This window comes from Mustela lutreola, chromosome 5, assembly GCF_030435805.1.
Source record: "Mustela lutreola isolate mMusLut2 chromosome 5, mMusLut2.pri, whole genome shotgun sequence".
In the NCBI taxonomy this organism is placed as follows: domain Eukaryota; kingdom Metazoa; phylum Chordata; class Mammalia; order Carnivora; family Mustelidae; genus Mustela; species Mustela lutreola.
Window position 1 is genome coordinate 26,777,326 of NC_081294.1, and position 26,617 is coordinate 26,803,942.

General features: G+C 43.7%; 1 protein-coding gene across 6 annotated transcripts in view; it reads right to left on the reverse strand.

The window, feature by feature from the left end:
- ADAMTS12 (ADAM metallopeptidase with thrombospondin type 1 motif 12) overlaps positions 1–26,617 on the reverse strand; it is a 290,913-nt gene that overhangs the window by 134,177 nt on the left and 130,119 nt on the right. For all 6 annotated transcript variants that reach the window (XR_009353736.1, XR_009353735.1, XM_059173745.1 and 3 more), the window contains 2 exons: positions 1,813–2,009; positions 1,034–1,117 (listed from right to left, as the gene is read on the reverse strand). Coding sequence is in view for 4 of the 6 variants with exons in the window: in XM_059173745.1 (XP_059029728.1) it covers positions 1,034–1,117; positions 1,813–2,009 (281 nt within the window). In the remaining 2 variants the exon portion in view is untranslated. The remainder of the gene's footprint in view (positions 1–1,033; positions 1,118–1,812; positions 2,010–26,617) is intronic.

Genomic DNA, 26,617 nt, shown 5'->3' on the forward strand with positions numbered 1-26,617 from the left:
TGCAAGAAGTACAAATAAAGGAAGAAAACTTTATTCTGTGATGGAGAACAGCAAGTGGGGTTGGCTTTGAGTTGGATGGTCACTGGGACTTCTCTGGAGAAGCAGCATTTGAACAGATTGGTCTGACAGGTGCCAGAGAACAAGCCAGCCATCAGCAGAGCCAAGGGACGGGTGTTTTGGGCATTGGGAACCATAAGTGCCTACGCCATGAGGCTGAAGAGGGCTGTGTATGTTCCAGAACTTCTTGAAGGTAGCATTGCAGACCCTGCTGTTGAATGTGGAAGATAAGGAAAGGAGGATTCGAGAATGACTCCTAGGCCTGTATGTGGTTACCGAGGTGGGTAACAGGGAGGGTTGGAGCCTGGGTGGTGGCAGAATTGAGATGATCTGGACAGGCAGCCATCAAGAATGCCGCTGTGGGCTAACTGAGTTTGCAAGTTTGGGTGGGCTCCGACACACCCAGGGTGACATGGCAAGGAAGCAACAGGATGGGAGTCTGGAGTGAAAGTAAGGAAGAGGTCTGGGTTTGAGGTAACAACCGAATCTCACCACGAGGAAGACATGTGAGTCTCCGAGAACAGATGCCATTTCCAAGGGTAATCTTAGAGAGACAGAGAGACAAGACAGCCCAGAGTTGAGGGGCATATATTAATATGCAAGAGGCAAATAAACAGGATAAAGGGCTCAACGTGTCCATGTCCCTCTTAACTTTTACTGAAACCACACAACCATTTCATGATTTAGTCTTATTCATTGTGGACATTCTAAGCCACTGCTGTCAATCTGATTTGTGTGTTACTAGACTAAACGACTACCAGGTGAGTCCAATGATGTCTCTCCCAGAAATGTTCTCCATCTCCCACCTGACAGCACAAAATTCCCAAGAAAATAATATAGAAATATCACTGTCCTTCTCAATGGGCTTCTAAATAGCTTCCTCGTGTCCCCTTTCTTGTCCATCAAGAGCTGTCCTAAAAAAAGGTAGGGAGTATAAGGATATAGGTCAGAAGAGTGGAGAGAAACTTCCCCTTACCTCTTCTTCCTCAAGTAGAATGAGCCGAACCACCACAATGTGAATGGCATTGCCGATGCTTGGGTTATGGAACAACCCAGTGACCTAGAGTCAGAAAGGGAAAACCATTAGCTCACATGAAATAGATACGTGATAAATGCCAGAGGAGGGGGAAAACAGCATTGTAATACACTTCAAATAATGTCGCCTTAGAGGTCAGGAATTCTGGGGGGGGAGTATGACAAAGATTGAGAGATACCCCTGGCCCCATCCACACTGTGATATTGAAAGGTGACCTTTTTAAGGTAACAGACCGACTTTTTTTCCTTGACCCGGTTCTTTCTCTCTTTTACTATCAGTTCTGGAGGAAAATACATTTCCCCATCTTGACAGGACTAATACTCTCTCTGGGAAGGCAGAAACATCAAGAATACAAAAGGGAGTTTTGGAATCAGGGGTCCTTACTCTACTCCAATTCTAACTAACTTGAGGAAATCACATTCTAATTCCTTGCCTGAGTTTACTTATCTGTGCACCCACATAAAGTGGTGAGATAAACTCAAACTAAAAGGACTGGGTCACTTGAGAAATACCTAGCAGAAAATGGGTGATCAATTCCAAATTTCCCTAGGATACACTTTTTTAAGAGACAGGACAAATTGGTCCTGAATTTCCATCCTTCCTCACTTGGCCAGGGAATAGGTTCAGATATATATGGAAGGAATGAAACAGGTCTCTCTTATTTTGGGAGGGTGACACCTGTCCCCGGCTGTGTGTCCCTACCCCACAGTCTGACTTACCATGTTCATGATGGTGAGGATGTAGGACTCGACGCTGTCGCTCCCATGATACTCAATCATCTTCGTGTCAGCCACGACCAGCGTCTCCACCCAGCGCTCTTTGCTGATGGACCGCCGAGACAGGCTTCTCCTGGGCCACTGGCTCCTCTCCCACTCCTCTCGCTGACGCTCCGGCTTCTGGGAGGTGGCAAGGCCATCTAAACATTAAACAGAAGACAGTGGGCTAACACTGCGTATCTCGCACGTACTACCCACCTATGTTTTAAAGATGCAAGGCCGTAGGTTTAATTTATGTTCAACAATGTAGGAACGCAGTGTTCTCATATACACGTCTGAAATGGAGGAAGGGACTGAGTTGAATGATTAGGACCAAGATAATGGAAATCTGTACCTTATAGAGAGGTTCAAAGTACTTCTTTGAAATAATTATTACCTATTTCATTAAACAGGTCCCTCACTATCAAAAGGTGTTATGATAAAAATTGGAAACATTTTCTTCTCCTCCTCCTCTAAATTATTCAGTGCCTACTACGCACAAAGCAACACGAGGTTTTAAAACACCAAGTTGTTTATGAGGGATGTACTTCTATCTCTGTTTTGCACATGGGAAAATTTATGTTCAAAATGCTTGGTTCAATAATTTCCCCAGAGTCACACAGCCCATAAGGTCCAGAAGATCCAAGGTTTTCTATGCCCTAAAATCGTGCATTTTTCATGTACTCTACATTGTAGTCTCCCACTGAGGAAACGTGCATACAGCTGGAGAACGTGTAAGCTGGAGAGGCAGCTGCATGTCCTTCAAGAAGGCAAAAGGTAGTGTGGATACACGGGTCTGCTCTGTAACCCTTTCCAATTGCTCACTTTCACCGTCTGTGTGAGGTCAGAACAGAGAAGTAGTTCCAAAAAAAAAAAAGAAGAAGAAAGAAAAAAGAGAGAGATAATTGTCGGGGACTGCCTCCGGCCGGGAAAGTCCCCGCCATTACAAGAAGGCGCTTGGCTCACTGCTAGCAAAATACGCTGCAAGTATACAATGAACTTTCTGGTGAAGCCCGCCTAAAGGAGGACATAGTTATTGGCTGTATCAAATTTAATCAGCATAGTAACAGGACCCTCATTGGCTCTCCCTATTGCTTGGCCCCTTATTGGTCACCCTGCTGTATATAAGCTAAGGAAGTTGATTAAATAAACGGAAATGAAGCATTAACACCATACCAGGCTCATTGTCGTCCCTGCTGGCCAAGGGCGACAATAATCATAAGATCCTCTTAGATTGATGGATCCTTATCATCTGAAGAAGCTTCAGCAGTCATTTAATCTGAGTTCCTTCCTGAGCCAAGAATCCTTAAAAGCTGTATTTCCTAAGAGATGCAGCCTGGAACATTAAGTATTCATGAGAGCTCTGAAACTACAAGTCCCAAGATCCAGAGCGTTTGGAAAGAGTATACTGAATTCCCTGCTTACACTGTAGGGTAGCTAGTTATTTATAAGCTGGCGGAATTCTAGATTCAACATGAAAATGTAACTGTGAAGGAATAAACTCTTCCTAAACACTTTCAGAAATGGAGAACTCACCACCGAGGACCTAGAGGCTGTGTAAGACGCCTTTCATGATGCCTTGGGTGAAGGCATCAGTTATTCACCATTTCCTGACTTAAGCTAAGGAAAGGCTGTCATTGGAGTCCTACCAACGTCTCAGCTTACTGGGACTCATTATTCTGCTTGGTTGATTATTAAATTTTTGGTTCTTTTCATTGTCTTTTGCCCCTAGCTGCCTCTTCCATGCTGATCTTCATTGGGAGAAATGCATTAGTACATTTCTGTCGGAGGATGAAGAAGGGAAAGAAAGCGTGTGGGATTCATAACTGCTGAATGACACAGATGACTGAGACACAGATCAGGTCTCCCTTGTAAAGAAAGGCTTCCTCTTCAGGGGGATGTAGTCCAGACCAGCAGGATGACCCAGGCTGGAGAGTAAATGAAACATAGAGCTTTGAGCTAAGAGAATTAAGTAGCAAATCCATTTATTTGTTACATTTGAGAATAGTTAAAATCCTACCTTTGGTTCATGACAATGATAATATATCATCATATATCATCGCGACATCTACTAGAAAAAAGCAAATTGCAATCTCTCTTTTTGGCACTTGTCACAAAAGCAAAGTGGTCCATGACTGCAGCAGATATAATGTCCCCTGGGATTATAATTCATGTTTCCTGAGTTCTCCCTCCCTTGAATTACTTTGTCAAATGTGTGATATCTGAGAAGGCTAAGGAAAAATGCTGTATTTAGTGCTTTCAGTGACTTTAGACTATTTAGGAAACATATTTTTCTTTTTTTTTTTAAGATTTTTATTTGTTTATTTGACAGAGAGAGAGAGAGAGATCACAAGTAGGCAGAGAGAGAGGAGAAGCAGGCTCTCTGCCAAGCAGAGAGCCCAATGTGGGACTCCACCCCAGGACCCTGAGAGCATGACCTGAGCCGAAGGCGGTGCTTAACCCACTGAGCCACCCAGGTGCCCCTAGGAAACAGATTCTTACAACACATAGGGAGACTCTACACTCTGCAACATTTTCTATTTTACAAAAAACATTTTTGTAAGTTGGATACACTATTTTGTAAATATAGTAGGGCTAACTCAACACTCAGCACTGAGCCTGGTGTCTTCTAACATGCGGTATGTGTCTGAACGAGTATATGAATTTCTTCACTTAATATCTATTTGTGGGGCTGAAGGGTCACATAGGGCATTAAATAAAACAAAGAGAAGTATTCAGGTTCTAGTGAGTCTAATCTAATCTTCACCTTTCATTCATTCCAACTTCTATATTTTTCTCAACACATGTACCCACCTCCAACCCCCAATCCCCAAACCAGAATGTCAACAACAATTGTGCACACATCGAAATCTGGCAAGTTTTGTTTGCTGAAGGAAATGTTATTTTGGAGAAAGGTCCTCTCTTGCCTCCAACAGATGAGGGAAGCCGCACAGTAATAAGGTCTTCCCATGTCAGCTCTCAGATTTCTCAGAAGTTCAGAACAGAAAATGTAATTTGGGGTAATTTTTTTCTTTTATCTGCTTTATTGTGTTTTCTATGTTACTTTTATAGTTGGAAAAATAAACTTTAAAAAATGTGATGAAGACCCTTCCCCCCTGGGGATAAAAATATATGTTTATAAAAAATAAAAATTTTTTTTAAAAAAAGACCCTTCACTTTTATTTTCCTCGCAATTTATAATTTAACAGCAGCATTTTTCTGAGTCTTTTCACCAGTTCTCTCATTAATATTTGTCCTTTCAACCAAGTAGCCAAAAGTTATTCTCCCCAACCATCATGCATCCCTAGCAACAGCAATCACACAGTAAATGACATAATTATTAAGAAAGATCTCACACAATGCGTCTATTCATTCATTTTCTGTTTCCCCAAAGGAAGACAAAGAGACCAGGATGGGGGAAGATAGAAAATTGTGGAGGAAGAAAAGGAATTACTCCTTCTAGGTAAGCAGCCAGCCATTCTTCTATGAAGGTATGTGGTGGCAAAGAGCTTCCAAAACAGGAAACAGCATTTCCATCACGGAACTAGAGATGCATGAAGTACAAAGGGAGACACTGAACTCAGCCAGACAGACTCATTTCCTGGGATACTGGAAAGAACATTACGATCCAGGGAAGCCCAGGACAATTCGTAGCCCACCAGCCACAAGTGCCCCTTTGGATCACTATTTTTATATCTTTTGGATAAATACCTAGTAGTGTGATTGCTGGGTCGTAGGGTAGCTCTATTTTTAATTTTCTGAGGAACCTCCATGTTGTTTTCCAGAGTGGCCACACTAGCTTGCATTCCCACCAACAGTGTAAGAGGGTTCCCCTTTCTCTGCATGCTCTCCAACACCTGTTGTTTCTGGTGCTGTTCATTTTAGCCATTCTGACTGGTGTGAGGCGGTATCTCACTGTAGTTTGGATTCAACACACTCTAGATTTCAAAGAATTAGTATAAAAAAATAAAGTATCACATTAACAATTTACATTGATTTTGTGTAGAAATAAATATTCTGATATCTTGGGTTAAGAAAATTATTAAAATTAACTTTACTTGTTTCTTTTTTTTATTATTATTATTCTTGGCTGCTACAAAGTTGAGAATTATATGTGTTGTACATTGGATTTTTATTGCACTGAATTGGTTTAGAGCTCTAGATACTTGGTTATTAATCCAGGGTCTTCTAATTATTTGTCTAAAGTCTGCCTCACAGAATTGCTTTAAGGAAGAAGTACCTTATGATGTGGTGGGAGCACCAAGCACATACCTGCCACAGGCCAGAGTGGTAACAAGTGTTATTTTGTTTTCCTTCATCTTATTTGCAGCTAAAGATATGATGCTTATTAATAGGTGAAAACCTTAGTTCCTCTTGTTTTCAGTTATGCTTATGTAATTTCACGACTGGGGAGAGCCATGATTTTAACCGGCCTGGCTGCCTCCTCCCTGCCCTCACCTTACAAAATATCTGGGCTCCTCACACACTAGGGCAAAACAGCAAGGGAGCATCACTCAGAAGCAAGTAATTTTACCTATTACTTTTTCCAATTTTTTAAAGGGGACAGAGAGAAACCAGATAGTACTAACACTTATTAGATTTATTCTAAAAAGTGACTTCCTGGGGCACCTGGGTGGCACAGTCAGCTCAGGTGGCGATCTCTAGGGTCGTGAGATCAAGCCCCACATCAGGCTCTGAACTCAGCACAGTCTATTTGAGTTTCTTGCGCGCTCTCTCTCTCGCTCGCTCTCTCTCTCGCTCTCTCTTCCTCTGTTCCCCCCACCCACTCAGGCTCGCTCCCTCTTTAAAATAAATAAATAAATCTTTGCAAAAAAATAAAAAGTGTCTTTCCGTCCTTCGTGAGATGAGCAGATAAACAAAATGCGGTGATACACCTACGTAGGATGGAATGTTATTCAGCATCCTGACACCTGCTACATCAATGAAACTTGGGGACATTATGCTAAGCGGAATAACCAGGCACCAGGGGACAAAGACTGTATGATTACACGTACCTGAGGCACCTGGAGTAGTCAGATTCACACAGACAGATAACAGGATGGCAGTTGCCAAGGGCTGCCGGGGCGGGGGCGGGGTGGGTGGTGGTAAGAGGAGCTATTGCTTAACTGGCAGAGACGTTCAGTTCAGAAAGATGGAAACAGTTCTGGAGATGGACAGGGAGGGCTGGGGCCGCGCAACAAAGCGGGTGCACGTGAGGCCCCTGAAATGCACCCTTTGATAATGACAATGGTACATTTCATTTTATATCAATTTTACCACAATGTAAAAAAATTTTAAAATGGGTAACTTTCATGGTAGATGGTGGATGTTGAAGCGAACACAGATCAACTCAACATCTCACACTTTCTGTCACTACGTCAGCCAGCCCCAGAGTGACCTTTAGGTCCCTAAGGAGACTCACTCACCAATCACTGTTTCACAATCACTGAAGTGTGCTTATTCAGGCGTTAACATTTCAACACGCAGAGCTGTCTAAGTAAGACATTTCTAAGTAACTCACATTTTAGTTGGCCAAAAATCCCATTCTCTAGCACATTACAGTGAAACGCAGTTTGGCAGTAACATAGATTAAAAGTTTTCCCTGAACCTTTCCAGGACTCCTGACTGCACCTGGGCTGTTCCTGCCCCTTGTGACTCTGTCCCCCTGTCCTAGGGCTACAGTCATCTATCAACGCCAGACAAGCTGGTCTTGGCTGAACCTTTATGCCTCTGCCCACTTCTGCCCTCTTGAGGCTGTTTTCTAGACAGCTCTTTCTGGCTATATTGTCAACCTGACATGTGTCCTCATAGATCTTCTGGCTTTGTTGGACTATCTTTCAAGCACATGATTTTCCCTCTCTAATCCTCCACCTAACTCCTTGTTGGTCCAGGACGGTGACTCTGTCGTGCATCTACCAAACATAACTCCTCTCTCGTATGTTGCTTTGGGCCTCCCAGCTTTACAAAGAGAAACTCTAGAATATTCTCTTCTCAAAGATGGAGTAGTAAATTCAATATGTATACAGATATTCCTTGGCACGCAATGGGGTGATGTCCCCATAAACCCACTGTGAGTTGCAAAAATCATTTAGTCTAAAATATATATTGCTACACCTAGCTTAGTAAACATCATGGCTTAGCCTCACCTACCTTAAACATGCTCAGAGCACTTATGCAAACCTACAGCTCGGCCAAATCATCTAACACAAAGTCTATTCTAGAATAAAGCATTGACTAGCTCATGTAATTTTATTGAATAATGTACTGAAAGTGAAGAACAGCGTAGTTGCACGGGGACAGAAGCTTGTCGGTGTATCCCTTGTTTCCCTCATGACGGTGTGGCTGACTGGGAGCTTTGCCTCCCTAATGTCCCCCATATTGAGACAAATAGAGACAGAGGCAGAGAATCTTAGCCCAGGAAAAGATCAAAACTCAATACTTGAAGTACGGTTTCTAGTGAAGTACGGTTTCTAGTGAACTGCATTCACACTATCATAAAGTCAAAAAACTGTAAGCTGAACCATGGTAAGTCAGGAATGGCGCACACTTAACTGTGATATTTCATCAGGCACAAGATACCGTGCGTGTATTCAAAACCTGTCAGGCCTCCTCTAGCCTATCTGTGGAAAGATAAAGTAGAAACTATAGTTCTTGAGCTCAAGATGTTCTCTCATTTACTGGAGAAGGAAAAAAACCCATCAGCCAGAAACAGAGAATCATATAAACAATAAATGATTAAAAGCTTATCAGAGTGCAGATAAGCCTTTGGAGGGAGAAAGAGACCAAGGAAAGCTGGATTCGATAAGCAGCTGTATTTTCCAGTCCCCAGATGGGCTCTGAGATGATAGAAATGAATAAAATTAACTTTACTTCCACTGAGGTGCTCTCTGTTTGGTGAGCAGATGGAACAGTCGTCCTTCTGGAGGGAGAAGGTAGATTTTCAGGGTGGGTAGAATGTAACTAGATGTTGGAGACAAGAGGGCAGATGGGGTGATCAGGATGGACAAAGGTGCAGAGAGAATGAAGCTTTTCAAAAATTCACAATGGCCTGGACAATTCCAAACTGCCTAATCTTAAACTATTTTAATTTGCCAAGTGAGTAGGGGACATTAGCTCTCCTTCATGGTATGTGTTGCTTATTAAAATGAGGTTGTATTTCTAAACCAACACACGGGCTGGCAGGGTGAACTCAGAGAGCCTGTAAAAATGTTACAGACGGAAGCAAAATGTTGATTTTGCTGCAAAGACTCCAAAGGTGAACCTTTCCCATGTCTGCAGCTGAGTGGTTAAGTCACCATGATTCCCAGCATATGAATATGAAAACTGAGTGATGCCAACTAGGCAAGCTTAAAGAATTTCAGAGGAATGAGTGAAATTTGTTCTTTCCAAAAAGAACATGAACCTTACACCATCATAGTTGCCTCTCTTGATAACCTAGTAGTAGGACAGCAGCTATTACTAACCCTGTTTTCCAGATACACCAATTTCATTTAAAAAGCCTTAAGTTAGGAGGCATTAACACACAGGTCAAGGGATAAGAATAGAGAACCCAAAGGTAGACCCACATGAAGATACCTAAGTGACTTCTGGCAAAGGTGCAGAGCAATTTAATGGAGGAGATGCTAGAAAAATTAGACATCCGTAGGCAAAACAAACAAACAAAAACCTTGACCTAAGCTTTCCTTCTTATATAAAAATTACTTTAAAATGCATGAACATAATAAAAACATATGAGTGCATGGATTTAATCATAAAATGTAAAACTATAAAATTATTTTTAAAAATAGGAGGAAATCTTTGAGATCTAGGATAAGCAAAGTGTTCTTAGACCATCCATCAAGGATAAACTGATGAATCAAACCTCATCAAAATTAAAACTTGTGTTCTGGAAAAGACAGTGCGAAGCACAGAGCTTCACTTTGGGGTGACAAAAATGCTCCGAAGTTGACTGTGGTGATAGTTGAACCACTCTGTGCATATACGAAAAGCCAATGAATTGTACACTTTAAATGGGTCAATTATATGTATTTGAATTATGTCTCAACAAAACTGTCTTAAAAAAATGTGAAGAGGATGGGAAAACCAGCTGCAGACTGGCAAGAAATATATGCAAACACATATGTAACAAAAGCCTAGTTATCAAGAATATGTACGGAATTCTCAAAACTCAATGGTAACCCAAAAAAATCAAATTAAAAATGAGCAAAAGATAGAAACAAACATTTCACTGAAAAAAAAATATACAGATGTCAAAAAAGCACATGAAAAGATGTCCAACATTACTTATTAGGGAAATGAAAATTAATGAGCTATCACTACAAGGAGATATCACTACGTATCTATCAAGAATGCTAAACTTAAAAATAGTGACAGTATCATTATTGTGATATCGGATATGGAGCAAACGGATCACTTATCCACAGCTGATGAGACTGTAAAATGGTATAGCCATGCAATAGAACTACCCAGGCCATTATGACATGACCAGCAACTGTACTCTTGGGCAATTACCCTAGAGAAATGAGAATTTACATTCACCCCCAAACCAGTACACAATGTTTAGTGAAGCTTTCTTTCTAATAACCCATAACTAGACACAGTCCAGCCGTCCTTTCATAGGTGAATGGTTAAGCCAATTATGGTGCATATGTATCATAGAACACTACAGGGTACTAAAAGGGGCAAACCATTGAAATACACAACAAAGTAGAGGGTTGTCTGGGGAATGTTGCTGAGTGAAAACAGCCAGTCCCAGAAGGCTATATCCTGTATCCTTCCATGTACAGGACATTTCAAAATGAAAACAGTTTTAGAAAATGTTACAACAGCTTGGTGGTTGCCCAAGGTTTAAGAATGAAGAATGGGGAGCATCAGGGCAAAGAGCAACATGAGGGATTCTCATGGGGAAGGAACTAATCAGTATCCCAGCTATGTCAGCAGATGCAGGAAACCACACGTGTCGCAAAACTGTCTCGTTTCACAATGTACCCCAATCCATACACTCGAGTACAAGGATGTTGGGGAAATCTAAGTAAAATCACTGGGTAATGTCCGTGTCAATGGCCTGCTTGTGATATCAATAGTATGATAGCATACTATTGTTTGGTAAGATGTTACCATTGGGATAAGGTGGGTGGAGGGTAGGTAGGATCTTTTTCCATTGTATCTTACATCTGTATGTGAATCTACAATTATTTAAATTAAACTTTCTGAAAACTGGTAGATTACAGTAAAGAATCAAGCATTTATCTTGCCTTTCCTAGATAAACTGAACTACTAGGTAACCAAATAATAGATAAGTGCCTTTTTATATAAGCATTCAAACGAATAAATTAAAAAATGATAGAATATAAAAAGAAAAAAAGAAATTCTTTGTCTGAGCTCACACAGCAGTAGCAAAAGCAAAAACTAAACTTAAATCTCCCAATTCTTAGTCCTAGTCGATGACTCACCACCACTCCCTCTTGCTGGGGGTAGGGTAGGGAAAGGGAAATTGTCCATAGCAATAACAGCATGCATGATATAATTCCAGGAATGGAGATTAGAGAGGTATGCATAAGTAAATACAAACAAGTAAGACAAAGTAAATCAGATACAGTGAGCCTACAAAAAGGTCTAGCTGAGCTGTCACTTGCTAGGCGAATTTCTCTAGATTTTGCTTCCCAACATCCAACCACATTTAGAACCTTCATCCCCTTCTGGTTTTCCTCAAGGGGCAAAACCCCTGGCTGCCTGGTTACTCCTTTTATTAAGGGTGACCCAGTGTGCTACGTCTACATGCATTATGGACCAAACAAGCCAGTGTCTTCTTCTTTCCTTTGAGCTTCCCTTGAAACTCAAAAGGGAGTGGTAACCACCCCACCTGTCCCAGCACAGTCCTTGGGAGCAGATCTGAGTTAAGAAGTTATCTGAATATGGACGTCTAGAATTACTGAGGTGCTCTCCTCATATTTTATATGTTCAAAATATAAAGTAAGATTAAACAAAATTAAAGAGCGTATCCAAGCCATGGCAAAAGGTGCTTTGAGACTGCCATATAAATTGGGAGCAAATCCACAGACTTGGCCTTCTAGTAACCATATTCAGAGTTGGCAATTGGGACGAGGACTCCTGTCTTGCAGGTCCTTTGCCAACTGGAGACTTAATTTCTGGGGATAAAATTTGAAGATACACACCACCCAAACAGAGGCACAATACCTTTCCCCGTAGTCTGTCTGAAGCCATTTGAAATGAAGCTGGAAAAACTCCCAAAGCCACAAAGCCCCAAATGTCTCTGCCATTTTTCTTTTTCAGGTTCCCTGTCACTGTCAACTTAAAGCATAGTGACAACCATTAACAGCAAGCTTTAAAGGGTTTTTGTAGTTCATGTGCCAGATCCAATGGATTTTCTGGGTATACACAGATGGCTAAGAACAGATTAAAGTCTCCCATAACCTATTCCACAGAAGAAGTGTCATTAATGCTACACTAAATGACTTTGTTCACAGAAACGTGACGAGCACAAAGTTCCATCTAAGACACATCTAGGACTTCATTATCCCTTCAGGCACTCTGAGTAATAAAGGCACTGATATCAATAATCTATATAAAGTAGCTTCCAGCACTGGTCCTAGAGGCAGCCTAGCTTCCCTATAGGATACTCTCTTTTGCTATAGTGTTATATGGCCTTGATGGCGATAAAGTCTGTGAAGACCTATACGTGCCTTCTCAATCATCAAAGAAATCCTTGTTCCCATCTGAGTCCTCTATTGAATACTTTTATCATCTTCTGTGATTTTAAATGCTGAAGACACAGGAGGACACAGGTGAGAGTGTAAGTCAAACAGAGGGTGGAGTTTGCCCAAACCCTTCAGCGGCTAATGGTTCTGGACAAGAGAGCTTCGAGTGAACTCACCCTATACAAAAACTGTTCTGGAAGTGCCAAGTGGCAAATGACACTGAGTCTATTTTTTACCTCAGTCTCCCCAAACCTTCCTAGGTAAGAGCTGTTTTCTTTTATGAACCAACTACACTTTTCTACTGAAATCAGAGTTTCCCAAGGACCTTCTCACAGTACTCCTGAATCTGGAGAAGTTGGGGGTTTTGGTGTTGAGTCACTACAACCAATAAGGTGAAACCTCTGGGTTTTCAATGATGTTGGCAAAGGACTTGAGTCTTCCATCTGTAAAGACCAACAACACCATCTACTTCAGGGTTGTGTCCTCCACAGACCTTGGAATATGATAGTTCGGAAAGATGTAAATGGGAACTCTCTCCCTGAATCCATGCACTTCCCTCCTTCTGACACCACCTCCTCTCTCTTTTCTCCTGCCTCCCTCATTCTCCAGCCCACCCCCTCATAGAGCCCCTCCTTCTCAGAACTCCATGCCCAACAGCCTCACCCTGATTCTCGAATGTGTCCTGCTGTGTCCCTCATTAGGGCTTCCACATCTGGATGCTGTTTGTTCTGCCTGTCACTCTCTTTCCTTCCTCCTGCATCCCCCTGTCCCCTGTCCTCCTTCAGATCTCAACTCAAAAGTCCCTTCCTCATAGGCCTTTACCCAACCTCCTTACCTAGAATCAATCTCTCACAGATGCAGGGCTCTCCTCCCTTGACATATTCCCTCTTCAAGTACTGATCACACTTGTAATTTCAGATTTATTTGAGTGTTTATACATTAACAGCAATCTCCAAAGAAGAGCTTTGAAGGCAGAAACCACATTGAAAGGCAGGGACTTTATCCCCAACTCAGGACCCAGATGATGTCCTTCACATCCAAATCCCAGCCCAGTAAGTACCTCACTTGCCCTACTCAGATTATTGCCTGAACCATCCCCCACTTCTAGACCCACCCCACCTTCTCCATCCAAATTAACATGGAACTTTCCAAGGCACATTATTCCTGATTCCTGCCAGGGGTGACAGCCATTGGTAACCTGGCCCCATTGTTAGATACCGTACAATTTGTACAGCCGACTTGCTGTTTGTGCTTTCTTTCTAATTATTATTTTGAAACACATGTGACATACTTTGGATCAGTCACACAAGTGGCTCAGGAAATTCTCAATTAAAGCCCTTGCAGAGTTGCAGCTGGGACGGCCAGGCCTCAGGGACCCGGGGTCCAGGCTACACAAACAGAGTCTGGAGCCCTTCCAAACACACTGCATGGCCCGAACACCACAGCCCCTCACCGCTCTCAGAGAGAACAGAGCAGGTCAACAGACACACAAGGGAACACCGTGCTACAGAGACAAAATGCCAGACCCCTCAGGTGACAATCATGATGGCCTCCCCCTTCCCCGTGCCCGGCCACTCTCCTCGCTGACCGTGTCTATAGGGTGACAACTGCAGTGCTAGTTATCTCTGAAACCCAGGTATGATTACTACTCCCTACAGAGAACAGAACGGAGCCTGGAGAGACAGAGGGCCCCAAGCATACAGGCAGAGCCGAGGTCTGTATCTTAATCTTCCTCCTGAGGTCAGAATGATGTTTAGGTGCAGGGTCTCAAGGCCAAATCAGCACTGCTTCCTAGGAGCTCCGAACTGACTGTGAGTTACCTCCCTCGGCCTTAGTTTCCTCATCTAGAAATGGAATATACTAGAATTTATCTGACGGAATTATTACGAGCATTAAATGAGCTGACGCAGAAAACACCTCTAACAGTTGCAGACACACTGTAAGAAATTTAATAAATGTTAACTATTACTGTTAAGAATTAATTCGATAAAAAAAAACTGGCTGCAAAAATCGAGTCATCGTCAATTAATAGCAAAGGCAGCCTCGGGGCTTTGGATGGTAAGAGCAGGTCTTAACATATCGCTCAGACACATGTATGAAGCCAGAGTTAAGCTGTCCAGTGCTCTTCAAAGGTAAGCCTCACATACAGACAAAGGTGAAGGGGGACAGAAAAGAACTGCATGCAGAAAGAAAAGCAGGTTGCAAAAATGAAGTCACGGAACCCCCATCTTTGGAGTAGATCTGCCTCTTGCCGGTGTGGGACAAGTCTGCAGCTCAAAGGGGCATGGATTCAGCGGAGTATGAAGGTGAGTGAAATTTGCCATAGGTCTTAGGGGTGCCACAGGTAACAAAAGGGTCTGTGAGGATTAACAAGGTAAAGGACAGAGAGCCAAGTCCAAGATCAGTGAAGCAGACACGCTATGACTACTCATGTAATAAACCAGCAAAGACAAACTAGTTTGGCCTCTTGACTGAAACCTCATTCCTTTTGAGCCTACTGGGAGCTCCTCTTGTACAGAGAGACAGATCCAAATGAGATAAACTCATCTCCTCCTGCGGCTCACTGGGGCTTTGGCTCCCCCAACCCAACATCTGGTCTGGGGACTGCAGAGTTGCCTGTGGACCACTGGCTGGACCGTGGCCTGGACCCAACGGCAGTTCAGGTCACAGCAGAACACAGGGGTCTGGCTAGACTTCATGTAGTTTGGCCTCATTTTAAAATAAATTCGGAACTTGGTAGAGATCCCCATCTTGATTTTGAACAAACACTAGTCAAATACCCTAAATTCCACACTGGATTTGTACATGGGGAAGGTCTGTAATCTGGGGCCTTAAAGCCCTGAATTTGATGTTTCTGAAACTAAGGAGATGCTTCCCACACAGATCTTAGAGTTTGATTCATAGCATAAAACGCAACAAAGGGAAAAGTCAGTATTATCAAAAGGGCCAATCATGGAGCTGCACTTAGCACACATTGTCTTATCAAGATGTAGATGGCTGTGTCCCTCGGCTCATTGCTGAGAAGCCGAGTTCTAGGGAAGCCAGCAGAAGCCAGAGTCAGCAGAAGCCCACAACCTACAAAATAATGTCCTTATTAGTTCTTACAAAGAGCTTTTCGAAAGCACAGATTTAAAGCCAGAACATCTTTTTCTGATTCATTCTAAAGCACTTTTGATCTTCAAAACTACGAAAGGGCATCATAAACTGGAGGCTGAGAATGTACCCAGAACGGGTCTTGAATTAATATCTATACACACCCTGCTTTATTTCACAAAGGGGTTAACATGGCTCCTGAAGGTAGACACTCTTTAGTTATCACCCAGTTAACTTAAGTCAGACAATAGCCACCCCCCAAAAAAAAGAATAAGAGGGGAAGGTAAAATGGAGTGAAAAATAATGACACTGAAAAACAATCTGAGGGGTTTGAAGTGACAGGGGGGTGGGAGGTTGGGGTACCAGGTGGTGGGTATTATAGAGGGCACGGATTGCATGGAGCACTGGGTGTGGTGAAAAAATAATGAATACTGTTTTTTCTGAAAATAAATAAATTAATTTAAAAAGAAAAAAAGAAAAAGAATGACACTAATTAACAAACTGGTTATTATCTTCTATCTTTTTGGCTTTGGTTGGTCTACAAACTTAGCTACAGTTCCAGCTGTCACTAAAAAAAGAGAAACATGATTAGTTGTTCAAGTCGGACAAATGCTGATATGACAAAAATCCAGTGCTCAAGAGAAGCAAAACTAATTATGAGACCTGAAAAACAACAACAACAAAGTTAAGGCCTAGTTGCTCTGGTTACCATTATTCAGAGTGAGAGCCTGAAAGATCCACCTTGACACTGATCTCCTTCGCCAGGTGGCAGCATGGTTGACTTGGTTGGACACCTGTCCTCAAGGCGGAGACCAGATTGGGAGCTTGATTGTGATACTACTTATTTGTATCTGAATTTCTGATAAAGTAATGGTCCATAGCTATTTCTGGGGAAAGACCTTTATAAAATGTAGCTATCTATCTAGTCTCAGTGTCTGTTGACTTGTAAGAGTTCTTTTTTTTTTTTTTTAACTCCGGACAGCAGTGGGTTAGTGGGTGAGTGGGTCTGATACGTATCTGTGTCTATATCGGCATTTGTGACCCAGTTGTGGAGCTGAAGCCACAAGCTACTGGCATGTGCATATAAAAGGGAGAGTTGGTAGGTTGTGTTATTTGTGTTCAAGAACTTTGCTCATGTTGAAGGGGCTCATCTGTAACAGATGGTTCTTAAATATGACCTCCCAGTTTTCACTCTGAAATAGAAATTAGTAACTTCAGTTAAAAATTATAAATGAATATTTGAGATACACCAAGAAAAACAGTGCCCAACAAATGTGAGTATAAAAATGTGTGGGTGGCTGGGTGGGTAAAAAATCATCAGATGTGTTTTTCTTTATCAATGAAAAAAGAAAGTAACTCAGTATCACAGTGAAACACCTGACTATACTAGATTGGTGGGGCGGGGCGGGGGGGTGGGGGGGGGGAGAAGATTGGCAAATGCCAAAACCTGGGTGGGAATAGGATATACAGGGTTTAATGAAAAGGGAGCTTTATGTGCCTTTGTTTATAAAACCTACAAACTGAAGGCTGCAAAGAAGAAACCTGTCACAAATGTTGACAGAGCTGGCTCAATTTTCATTAAAAAAATGCTCACGTATTTTTTGCTATCAAATATGATATTAATCCAAAATTAGAGTGTGGTTTTCTTTCCATTAAAATGACAAATTGACCCTAGAGTATTCAGGCTGCTTTTAGCAAGGGGAGTTCTTTATCTTCTGCGTCATTTGTCCAGATAACAGAGATTTTGCTTCTCCCCAGAATACTTTCTGTGTTGGGCACTGACTCGGTAGACACTTGATTTTAAAAAACAAAGAAGAGAGGGCTGAGAGGCCTGAAGCTCCTTAGGTCGTTCTTGACGTACTTACTGTTTACTGTTGGTACTGAATATTGGATTACTGTTCTGGTAAACAGGTTATGAGGCAAAGCCCTTCACCCACTGCTTGGCAGTTAGACTTCTGTTTGAATAAGAACCTGCTCTCCTCTGACATCTCTTTTTAATGCTGCCCTTTCAAATTAAGACCCTAAATTCGGAGGAAAAAAAAAAAAAAAGAAAGAAAGAAAAATGTCCTTGCCAAAGTGTTTTTTAAAGTCGAATCATCTTTGGCACTTGTTACATGACAAAAATGCCAACAACCCACTTTTTACCTTGATACCAATGCCATAACACTCTTGTGGCAAGACAGTTATTCGAGGAGCTGTGATAAAAATCTGTCTTTTCCTTTTGTGGAGGTATAATAGAACACACTGATTCCTGAACTCGGGCCACACCTGGAGTGTCATACCTGCGTTAATTCTCATTTCATCCAGTACGACAAGCTCACTATTAAGCAACAAAGGCTGAGTTTCATATTAGAACTAACACCTACAAAACCATTCCTGGAGGGGCGCCTGGGTGGCTCAGTCGGTTAGGTGTCTGCCTTCAGCTCAGGTCACGATCTCAGGGTTCTGGGATTGAGCCCCACATCGGGGCCCAAGCTCAGTGGGGAGTCTGCTTCTCCCTCTCTGCTCTCTCTCTCTCTCTCTCTCTCTCTCAAATAAATAAAATTTAAAAACACCACCATCAGCAACTGGCATGTATCTGTTCTGTAGCGTATTGGGTCCCAGGCTCACGGACAATAAGGAGGCTTAGCACTTTGAGCAGCCTGTGGACGGTGGGGGGGGGGGAGGGTGGATTTCACGTGCAGTTGTAGGCACTGCAGATACAATCTGGATGGAGGTGAAGTTCTTCATTTTGTTTCTCTAGCTTTGGAATAAATAAACTTCTGAGGAGAATTAAAAGAAACATGTGGGGTGGTGATCTCCGGAATAATAGAGGTTAACTGAGATGCAATCCTAGATTTTTTATGAAGTTTCCAGACCAAAGCCACTGATTTCTCTGGCTTCTGCAGCTGCTTCGCTGTACACGTGCTGGCTGAACTGGTTGGGGCGGGGGCGGGGGGGGGGGGGAGGGTGTGTGCTTGTGGTATGTATGTGGCTTCTCTGTAAACGAAGCCTGGCACAGGACAAAACCACGATGAGACCAGCTTTCTCTTGTGATCAAAGACAATCTTAGGAGACTGTATAAGACCACACAGGGGACTAATAAGAAAAAATACCCAAATCTTGGAAGAAAAGCGAGACGATAACGGGCGATGGCTGTTATCACGCAGGAAGTTGTCTAAGGAGCCCACCCAAGGTTCATTGGACTCTCCAGGTTCAGGGATGTGACTTTGACTTCCTATTTACTACTGATAAGGACCCAGGCATTTACAACTCTGTAAAGATAGATGTTAATTTGCAGAAAACTTACAAACTACAAATGCTTTTTGCCCAGTAGATAAGCTAACCCGGAGGTTATGGTTTTATTGGCCTATGGAGGAAACGACCAGTTGTTTATCTAAATCAGGAATTTGATTGCGTTTTCTTCTTTATTGAAGTGTTCTTTTTGTTTTCCCTTTACTGGCTGCTTATAGGTTAGTTTTCCATGTTCTACGAATCAGCTTTGTCACCTGCTGGTCCTCTCATTCCTGTGCCAGTTAAAACTTGGCACACACTCACCAGAATTTGGATCAGAGCTATGTTTGTTTTATTCATTGAAAATTATATTTTGATATGAACCAAGGAACACAATTTAGCCACAAACAAAATAAACATAAAATAACTTGAGTGATTTACTAGCCAGGATGAATCATCACAGTGACCATTAACCTCTTAAACCCCATCCCTCCGAAATTATCCCCAGAACTTCCTCCTCCAACCCAAGCCCAAGGGTTTCAGATTCTCTCCTCCACCTTTGCTGTCCTCGTAACTCTCCAGTATAAGTGCCTCACCAACACTAGTCTAGCAAAACTAAGCCCTACTCAGAAGATAGTCACTGAGCTTGCCCAACAGAATCTTTATTTTTCTGGTTTAGGAAGGGGAAAATCTAGGGGCATGCACACAATTCATGGCTTCTCTCTCCTTGCTGAAGGCTTCTCAGGTGAGCCAAGAAGAGAAAAAAAGAAGCATCCATGTTAGGCCAGCTGCAGCGTCCATCAGATAGGTGAAAAACTGAGGCTGGCACAGGCAATATTTTTAAACAGATAAAATAAAATTTGCACCCCTCCCTTGCTACTTTATTTTAGTACCACTTTGCCTATTTTTTCAGACAGAAGAGCCCAGTTGTATCAAGTAAACTGCCTTGCTGTGCACCCAAAGTTTGGCGGGTTTTACTCAGAGGGACTCTTCATCTTCTTGTCCAGGAATAGTAGGAATAGTTAAGTGAGTTGAAGAAAGGGAGACAATGAACTAATAATGGTCCCAAACAAATAACAATAGTCCTGCATGAGATCCTATCTGAACTGCTTTGCATATGTTAAGTATCTACACCCCCCAGAGGTAAATACAACTATTACCCCCATTTAGAGATGACTTAAGTCCCTTACCAGATGTCACAGAGACAATAAGAGGCAGAGCAGGGATTCAAACACAGGCAGTTTGGCTCTCCACACCCACCGTGTCTCATGAACACCCTCCTCCCTCATGGGGCAGCCTGGACCAAGGGAAAGATCACGGTCACTGTGAAGAGTGTAATGGTCCCAATCTTGATATCGTCATCATTATACAGGCTTTCCTCAACTTACCCAATTTATCGATGTAGTAAGTCATTATGAAATCAAAATTATACATAACTCCAAATCCCCAGATGAGAGTTTAACAATTCTCGCAGTCCACTTGGGTGTTCATTCTTAGGTAGGAAGGTAAATGGACTGAGCAGGTGGATGAAGGAGGTGGGTAGGTAAGGAAGCTGCGAAAATGGGCAAAATAGGAGCCATAAAGAAGAGATCGATGGATGTTGCAGAAATGCAAAGGAGTGAGGTAAAAGGAGGCTCTCAAAGGATGCCAAGGGGAATCTGTTTTGTGACACGTTTGGGGGGAGGTGATGAGAAAGACATACACTCTCATACAGTCTGGACCGAGTGAAAAGTGAGGCGACCCTCCTGGACCACGATTTGGCAGTATCTCTAACATCCTTAAATATACTTACTCTCTGACCTAGCAATTCCATTTCTAGAAATCTAGCTACAAATAGTTGGGTATGTGATTAGCTCGCTCTTCTGACCAGGGAGTGAGAAGCCCGGCGGCGCGGCTGTGTGAGGAGAATGGGGTAACTGCCATGGCTTCGCAGCACTATCAGCTTCTGGGTCTGAAGCAGGTCCCTCATGCAAAACGACATCTAAAAGCCCTTCGTGCCAAACATCCTACCCACAGGACAAACACTCCTTAATAGGCAGCCACTGGCTTTGGTCACCCTTACATGCTGGAATTAAGTTAACTTATAAGTAACACGCACCATGAAAAGCAGCTATTTTACTAGTTCTCTCAAAAGCAGAGAAGTTACTATGTAAGATGAAGGCAATTTTTTTTGTCTTTTGCCCAAAACCCAACAAAAAGGGGAAAAAAATCCTGTTAAACAATTATAAAAAAATACAAGTTAAAGAGAAATATTGGGTGGGGGACACAAAAAGTCAAACATTCTTTTAAATCTCATTTAACTTTAAAATGGCACTTATTGGTGTTTTCTATGGTTTTACCCCCCCGCCATGTGTCTAATTTTATCCATCTGTATCCACAACCTCAAGTCCAAAATCTTTATTAAAAATGTCTGCCAAACATTCCACAAGAAAATACACTGCTTGTAAAACCATCCAAACAAATACGCAAAGTAGAAGTTATCCAGAGACTTCTAAAATTGTGAGCAACTCTTATGCAATTGGATGGTGGGATTAAAATGAATTCTTCAGTGAGAATGAAAGAGATTTCTGGTACCAATGTATCAAGCTTCTTAAACAGGCTCTTAATACTCTCCTCATTCCCCAAAATATGATTGCCAATTCCAGAAAGTAGTTTTCTCTTCCAACTCCAGTCTAAGTATTTTTCCTGGACTCAGGAATAGGCATTTCCAGGCCTTCTACCCTTCCTGTCATAAACAGGTCATGGAGATTTAGTCTTTTGACAGCAACCATGAATAAAAAGATGTTCAGCAGGATGGTCAACGGTCTAAAGAAAACCAGAACCAAGGATCTGATCTGTGTTTCTATCATGAGGGACTTGATGACTTCAGCCAGACGGCGAGAAGCTGAGGTGAACGGGAACAATCCCAGCCCTACTTTGAAAAGAAGCTACACCTGCCTGTTTGAAGCAGAATTGCATGTCCCCTGTTGTACGTGCTTAGTCCGTGCGCAGGCTGTCATCCTAGCCTAGATGCTAGGGAGACGAAAGCTGGGTGGAGAGTAAATGGAACCCCCATCACCAAACTGGGACAACCCATTTGGTCAAACTGTAGGATCAGTGAAAGTTGACTATAGACATACTGTACAACCCAGCAATGCCTGTGTATGTGTATCACACACACACACACACACACACACACACACCCCACCCCAAATGTGCACCACAGCATTCACCTGATGGGCTTCTCTCCAGCAGAGAATCATCTCCAACCACAGGAAATGTTATGGATGAATCTCACCAGTGTGAAACTGAGGGAGAAAAGCCAGGTACAAAGGAGTGTATACTGAGTTATTGCATTTTACAAAGTACCAGATGGGCAAAAGGGATCCATTCTGGTAGTAATCAGGGGAGAGCAAAGGCACAGGAAGGCTTCTAGAGGGCTGGGCAAGTTCTGGGTCTTGATCTGGATGTTAGTTATGTGGGTATTTTCAGTTCGTGAAAACTATAAACTGTGCACTTATATTTGATAACTTTTTTAAGTTAAATAGATGAAGGAGTTAAAAAAAAAAATAAACAGATCCAGTCCATCCGTTGGAATAGTGTTCAGATCAGGAGGTGGATCATGAAGGGATCCTTGTCTTTTCCTTTCCAGACAGTTCCGGCATGGCTGGAGCAAAGGGTTCATGACCTCCCAGGACAGAAGGGGTTACTTTTCCCCAGATCTGGCTTTCCACCTGCAAAATGCTAAGTATTGGTAATTTAAAAGGCTTCACAGGCTTGAAGACTGGTAGTGACAAAAAAGTAGCCAGGACAAAGGTGCGGCTGAGACAGCAAACACTCAACCCAGCCATTCCTCAATGCCAGAGTAAATATTTTAATTCCACATCCTGAGCTGGATTGATCTCAGCAATCCTGAGTCTATCGCCGCCTCCCCCGTCACCACCTGCAAGTTCCTTTGTTTGTTTTCAAGCAGAAAGCCTTGGCTGAGGGAGAAACTCAGCAGCTCGGCCTGCCACCCCTGGACACAAGACTGTCCCTCCTGACAGTTCTCTCAGCCTCCTACCGCCTGGGCCCGGGGCTGTGCTCTCTGCTCATAGCGATCTGAGGCAGAGACTTCTCTACATAAACAAGCCGCAGGATCAGTGTGTAAAGACTTCTTTTCATTCTGATGGCAGGGCGGACAAGATTTCCCCCTCATCCGGGCTTCAGTAAGACTTTCCCCCTCGTGACTGGCGATAAAAGGACTCCGCGGGTCAGAGTATTGCCCGGACAAGAGTGTAAGTGTGTAGTTCGACCAACATGCCAACTGGGAAGATATGTTTTTATATTTCAACCTAAGGATATGGCCCACCATAATCATTTACTATTAGAATGCAGCAAAACAGCATATAGACCTCTCACCAGACAAATAATAAAACCAGTGTCACCACCAACCCCGTACTGGGTTGTGTGTTTACTAATAAAAATGATGACAGTTAGCAGTTACACTGTTCATAGGGTGCCTGGGTGGCTCAGTGGGTTAAGCCTCTGCCTTCGGCTCAGGTCATGATCTCAGGATCCTGGGATCGAGCCCCACATCGGGCTCTCTGCTCAGCGAGGAGCCTGCTTCCCCCTCTCTCTCTGCCTGCCTCCCTGCCTGCTTGTGATCTCTGCCTGTCAAATAAATAAATAAAATCTTTAAAAAAAAAAAAGAGAGAGAGACAGCAGTTACACTATTCTTATGACTGTTCCAAGGGCTCTAGACATATTGTCAAATTGTAATGCTCGGAAACACCAGGTGTGATAGAAATCACTGCTCTCCCCACTGCACAGACGAAGAATGAGCTAGGCGAAGGGATTAAGTATTCTGTGTAAAGGCTCGGAGTTCGGTAGGTAGGCCACTGGGTTTAAACCTAAGCAACCTCACTGGATCCTCTGAGGTGGCTGGATTTTCTTGGCTTTTTCTCTTAGACCAAGTATCAAAATACACTTGATTCCTTTCTGTGCGGGTAGGAGGACTGGCTAGAAGGATGGGGAGAGTCTAGAGAGACAACTACTCTACTAACTGGCCAGAGGGGTCGAGAGGAATTTGCTGGGAATGATCTGGAAGCAAGCCAGTCAAGGGCAGGTGATGAAGGCATCACTAGGTCAGAACCATAGCCCGGGGAGTGATGAGCAAGGTGTGACGGAAGCAGAACAGCAAGCTGGCCTCCCCGGAGGCAGGGCACCCGAGGGAGCAGAGGGCAAGTGCCCAACACACAGCAGAAGCGAGAGGAGAAGGAGAGCAGATGGCGAGCGCGTGAGACAAGTCTGCGAGAGCAGTGCCACGGAGGACGCTCCCACAGCCACGGATGGCTCAGCCTCTCGGGTCACGCACACTTGGGTCATCTAAGTCCCTGCTCGTTCCCTGCCCTACTCAGCATGTGCGGATGGCCCCTCCCCTTACCCCTGTCATCTGTCATCGGAATCTCAAGTTTGTATGTAGGCTTTGGAAGACACACTCAATTCATCCCTATAGTCACTGTCTGTAAACTACTCTCAGATCCTCCCTTTTGCGTCAAAGGAAGAGACACAATCCCATCTGTGTCTGGTTGCTAATATGTGATCTGTGGTTTTCATCTTATTTTCACATGAAGATCTTATCGGTCCTCATTTCAACGTCCTACACCTGAACTCCTTGCCCCCCTGTTCTTACCCCTCTGCCTCTGCAGTGCACAGAGCTGTCCCACCTCCCAGTGATCTGGCTTTGGCCCCCTCATCTGACCCACTTCTCTGTCCCTAACAGGAGAGGAGAGCCACGAGAGCGCTAATCTTAAATCAGATCTGGACTCAAGTGCTGTCCACAGCAACCTACGTGACAGTGGCCAAGCGGCTCCTCCTTGCTGCTCTTGAATTTTCTCCTCTGGAACCTGGGGGATAAAAGCAGCACAGGATGGAGCATGTGTGCTCCCCCAAATCCTGGGTGAGGTAGAGGGAGTCAGTGCTCACCGATCATTCCAAGTGCTCCCCTACGCTTCCAAGCCTCCCTTGCCGTCAGGTCGGCCACGGCCTATGCACAGTCCCCACTGAGGGGACATGGGGTGTCAGCTGCTGGGCAGGGTCAGGGTGCCACCTCTTCCCCTCTCTTTCTTCCTCCGCAGCACACTGGAGACCCCGTGCTCTGGGTGGTAATGAAGGAAGGCTCAGGAAAGCTGCCCGACCCCTGTTGGTATCATTTATGATCGTCCCAGGGGCATGGCAAATGGTGCCACTGGAGTGAGCTGTGTGTCCTTGACCCTGACCCTCTTCTCTGCTATGCACCAGTGTGATTGAGGCCAACAGCATCACCTCGCTGGGCCTCAGTATTCTTTTCTAAATGGAGATTTTTAAAATAGAGTTCTGGATTTTTAACCACTCCCAAAACATAAAGCTCTTTGTTTCAACGGAATCTGATGTAGAGACCCAAAGTGGAAAATAAGAAAATGTGGAGATGCCCTCAGTTGACTGAGAGGTGAGGGGAAGGGTGAGCACCCCACACAGTCACCAGCTCCCTGGGATCTGAGGCCAGTATAATTCCCTTTGTTTCTCTCTGCTAAATGATGCTGGAAACACACATACTTTTTTGTTCTTACTGAAACAGTTTGGAGACCAAGCAAGAATATACAAGCTACATGTTCTGGAAACCTGACGTACCTTTTCTCTGGAGGATAAAGATTCTCAACAGCCTACGTATGAACCAGCAGCTCGTGTATCAACGTCCACTTCGCGACACTCACCCTGCTGAGCCCACCCATCCAAAGCTGTCATGTCGTAAACCCTCCCAATCCCAACCATTCCTCCCTTACAGGACCTGCTTGGACATCCCCCCACCCCAGGCCTGAAAACCCCATCAATGCCCCGCCCTGACTTCCCCACGGAGGGACCCCACCAGGCCCTCCCTACTGCGGCACGTCTAACCAAACCAGCTAAGAGAGGGAGGAGTTTCTGGTGGTCTCTGAGGGCCAGACAATTGGCACGCCTGAAACGGCCCTCCCTGTGGTTTGGCAGAAACACCAGCTTTTATAAACCGCTGAGTTAAATGATCTCAGATGCCCCCCAGCTTTAGCATGCTCCAATCCTGATCTCCTCCTGGGGTGCCCTCCAGGCTTGTCTGGCTCTCCAGACATCGCTTCTCTTTATCTGGTTCTGGAAGACCAAACATTAAGGGAAGGCATCTGGCACAAGAGCCAGCCCTTCCTTCCCTGCCTTATCATCTCGTCCAGCCCTAAAAAGCGAGATTTTGCATTACCCATTCTTACGATATCAAATTCCCTTGCCATCCCAGAGCTCAAAACTCTCCAATATATTTAAAACTCTTGTGAGTACAGCCTTGCCAAATTAGAGGAGGGAGGTGGGGAGGTGGGGAGGTGGGGAGGTGGGGAGGGCGCTGAGGTGAAGCATCTGAAGTAGATCGCATGAACCAAAACACAGAGTCAGAGGCTGGGCACCCTTCAGAGCCTGAGGAAACAGGCACAGGAATGTCAAGTGTGCCTGACCTTGCCAGTTAGGCCAGAGAAGAGGCCCAGAGAGGTTGATTCACTTGACCCGGGTCACACAGCTCTTGAGTGCCACAGCCAGGCCGTGGAGCCAGGTCTCCTGTGTCCTGCTCTAGTTCATTTACTACCTGACCTAAGCAACAACCCCAGAAGACTCAGTGTCCACGGTGGTCACTGAAAAGGTCTGTAAGGGGCTCAAGGCAGCAATTTGGTCAGAAGAAGGAGTGTCCAGGGGAGTAACGTAGAAGCTCCTTTATTTGGAAGGTACACTGA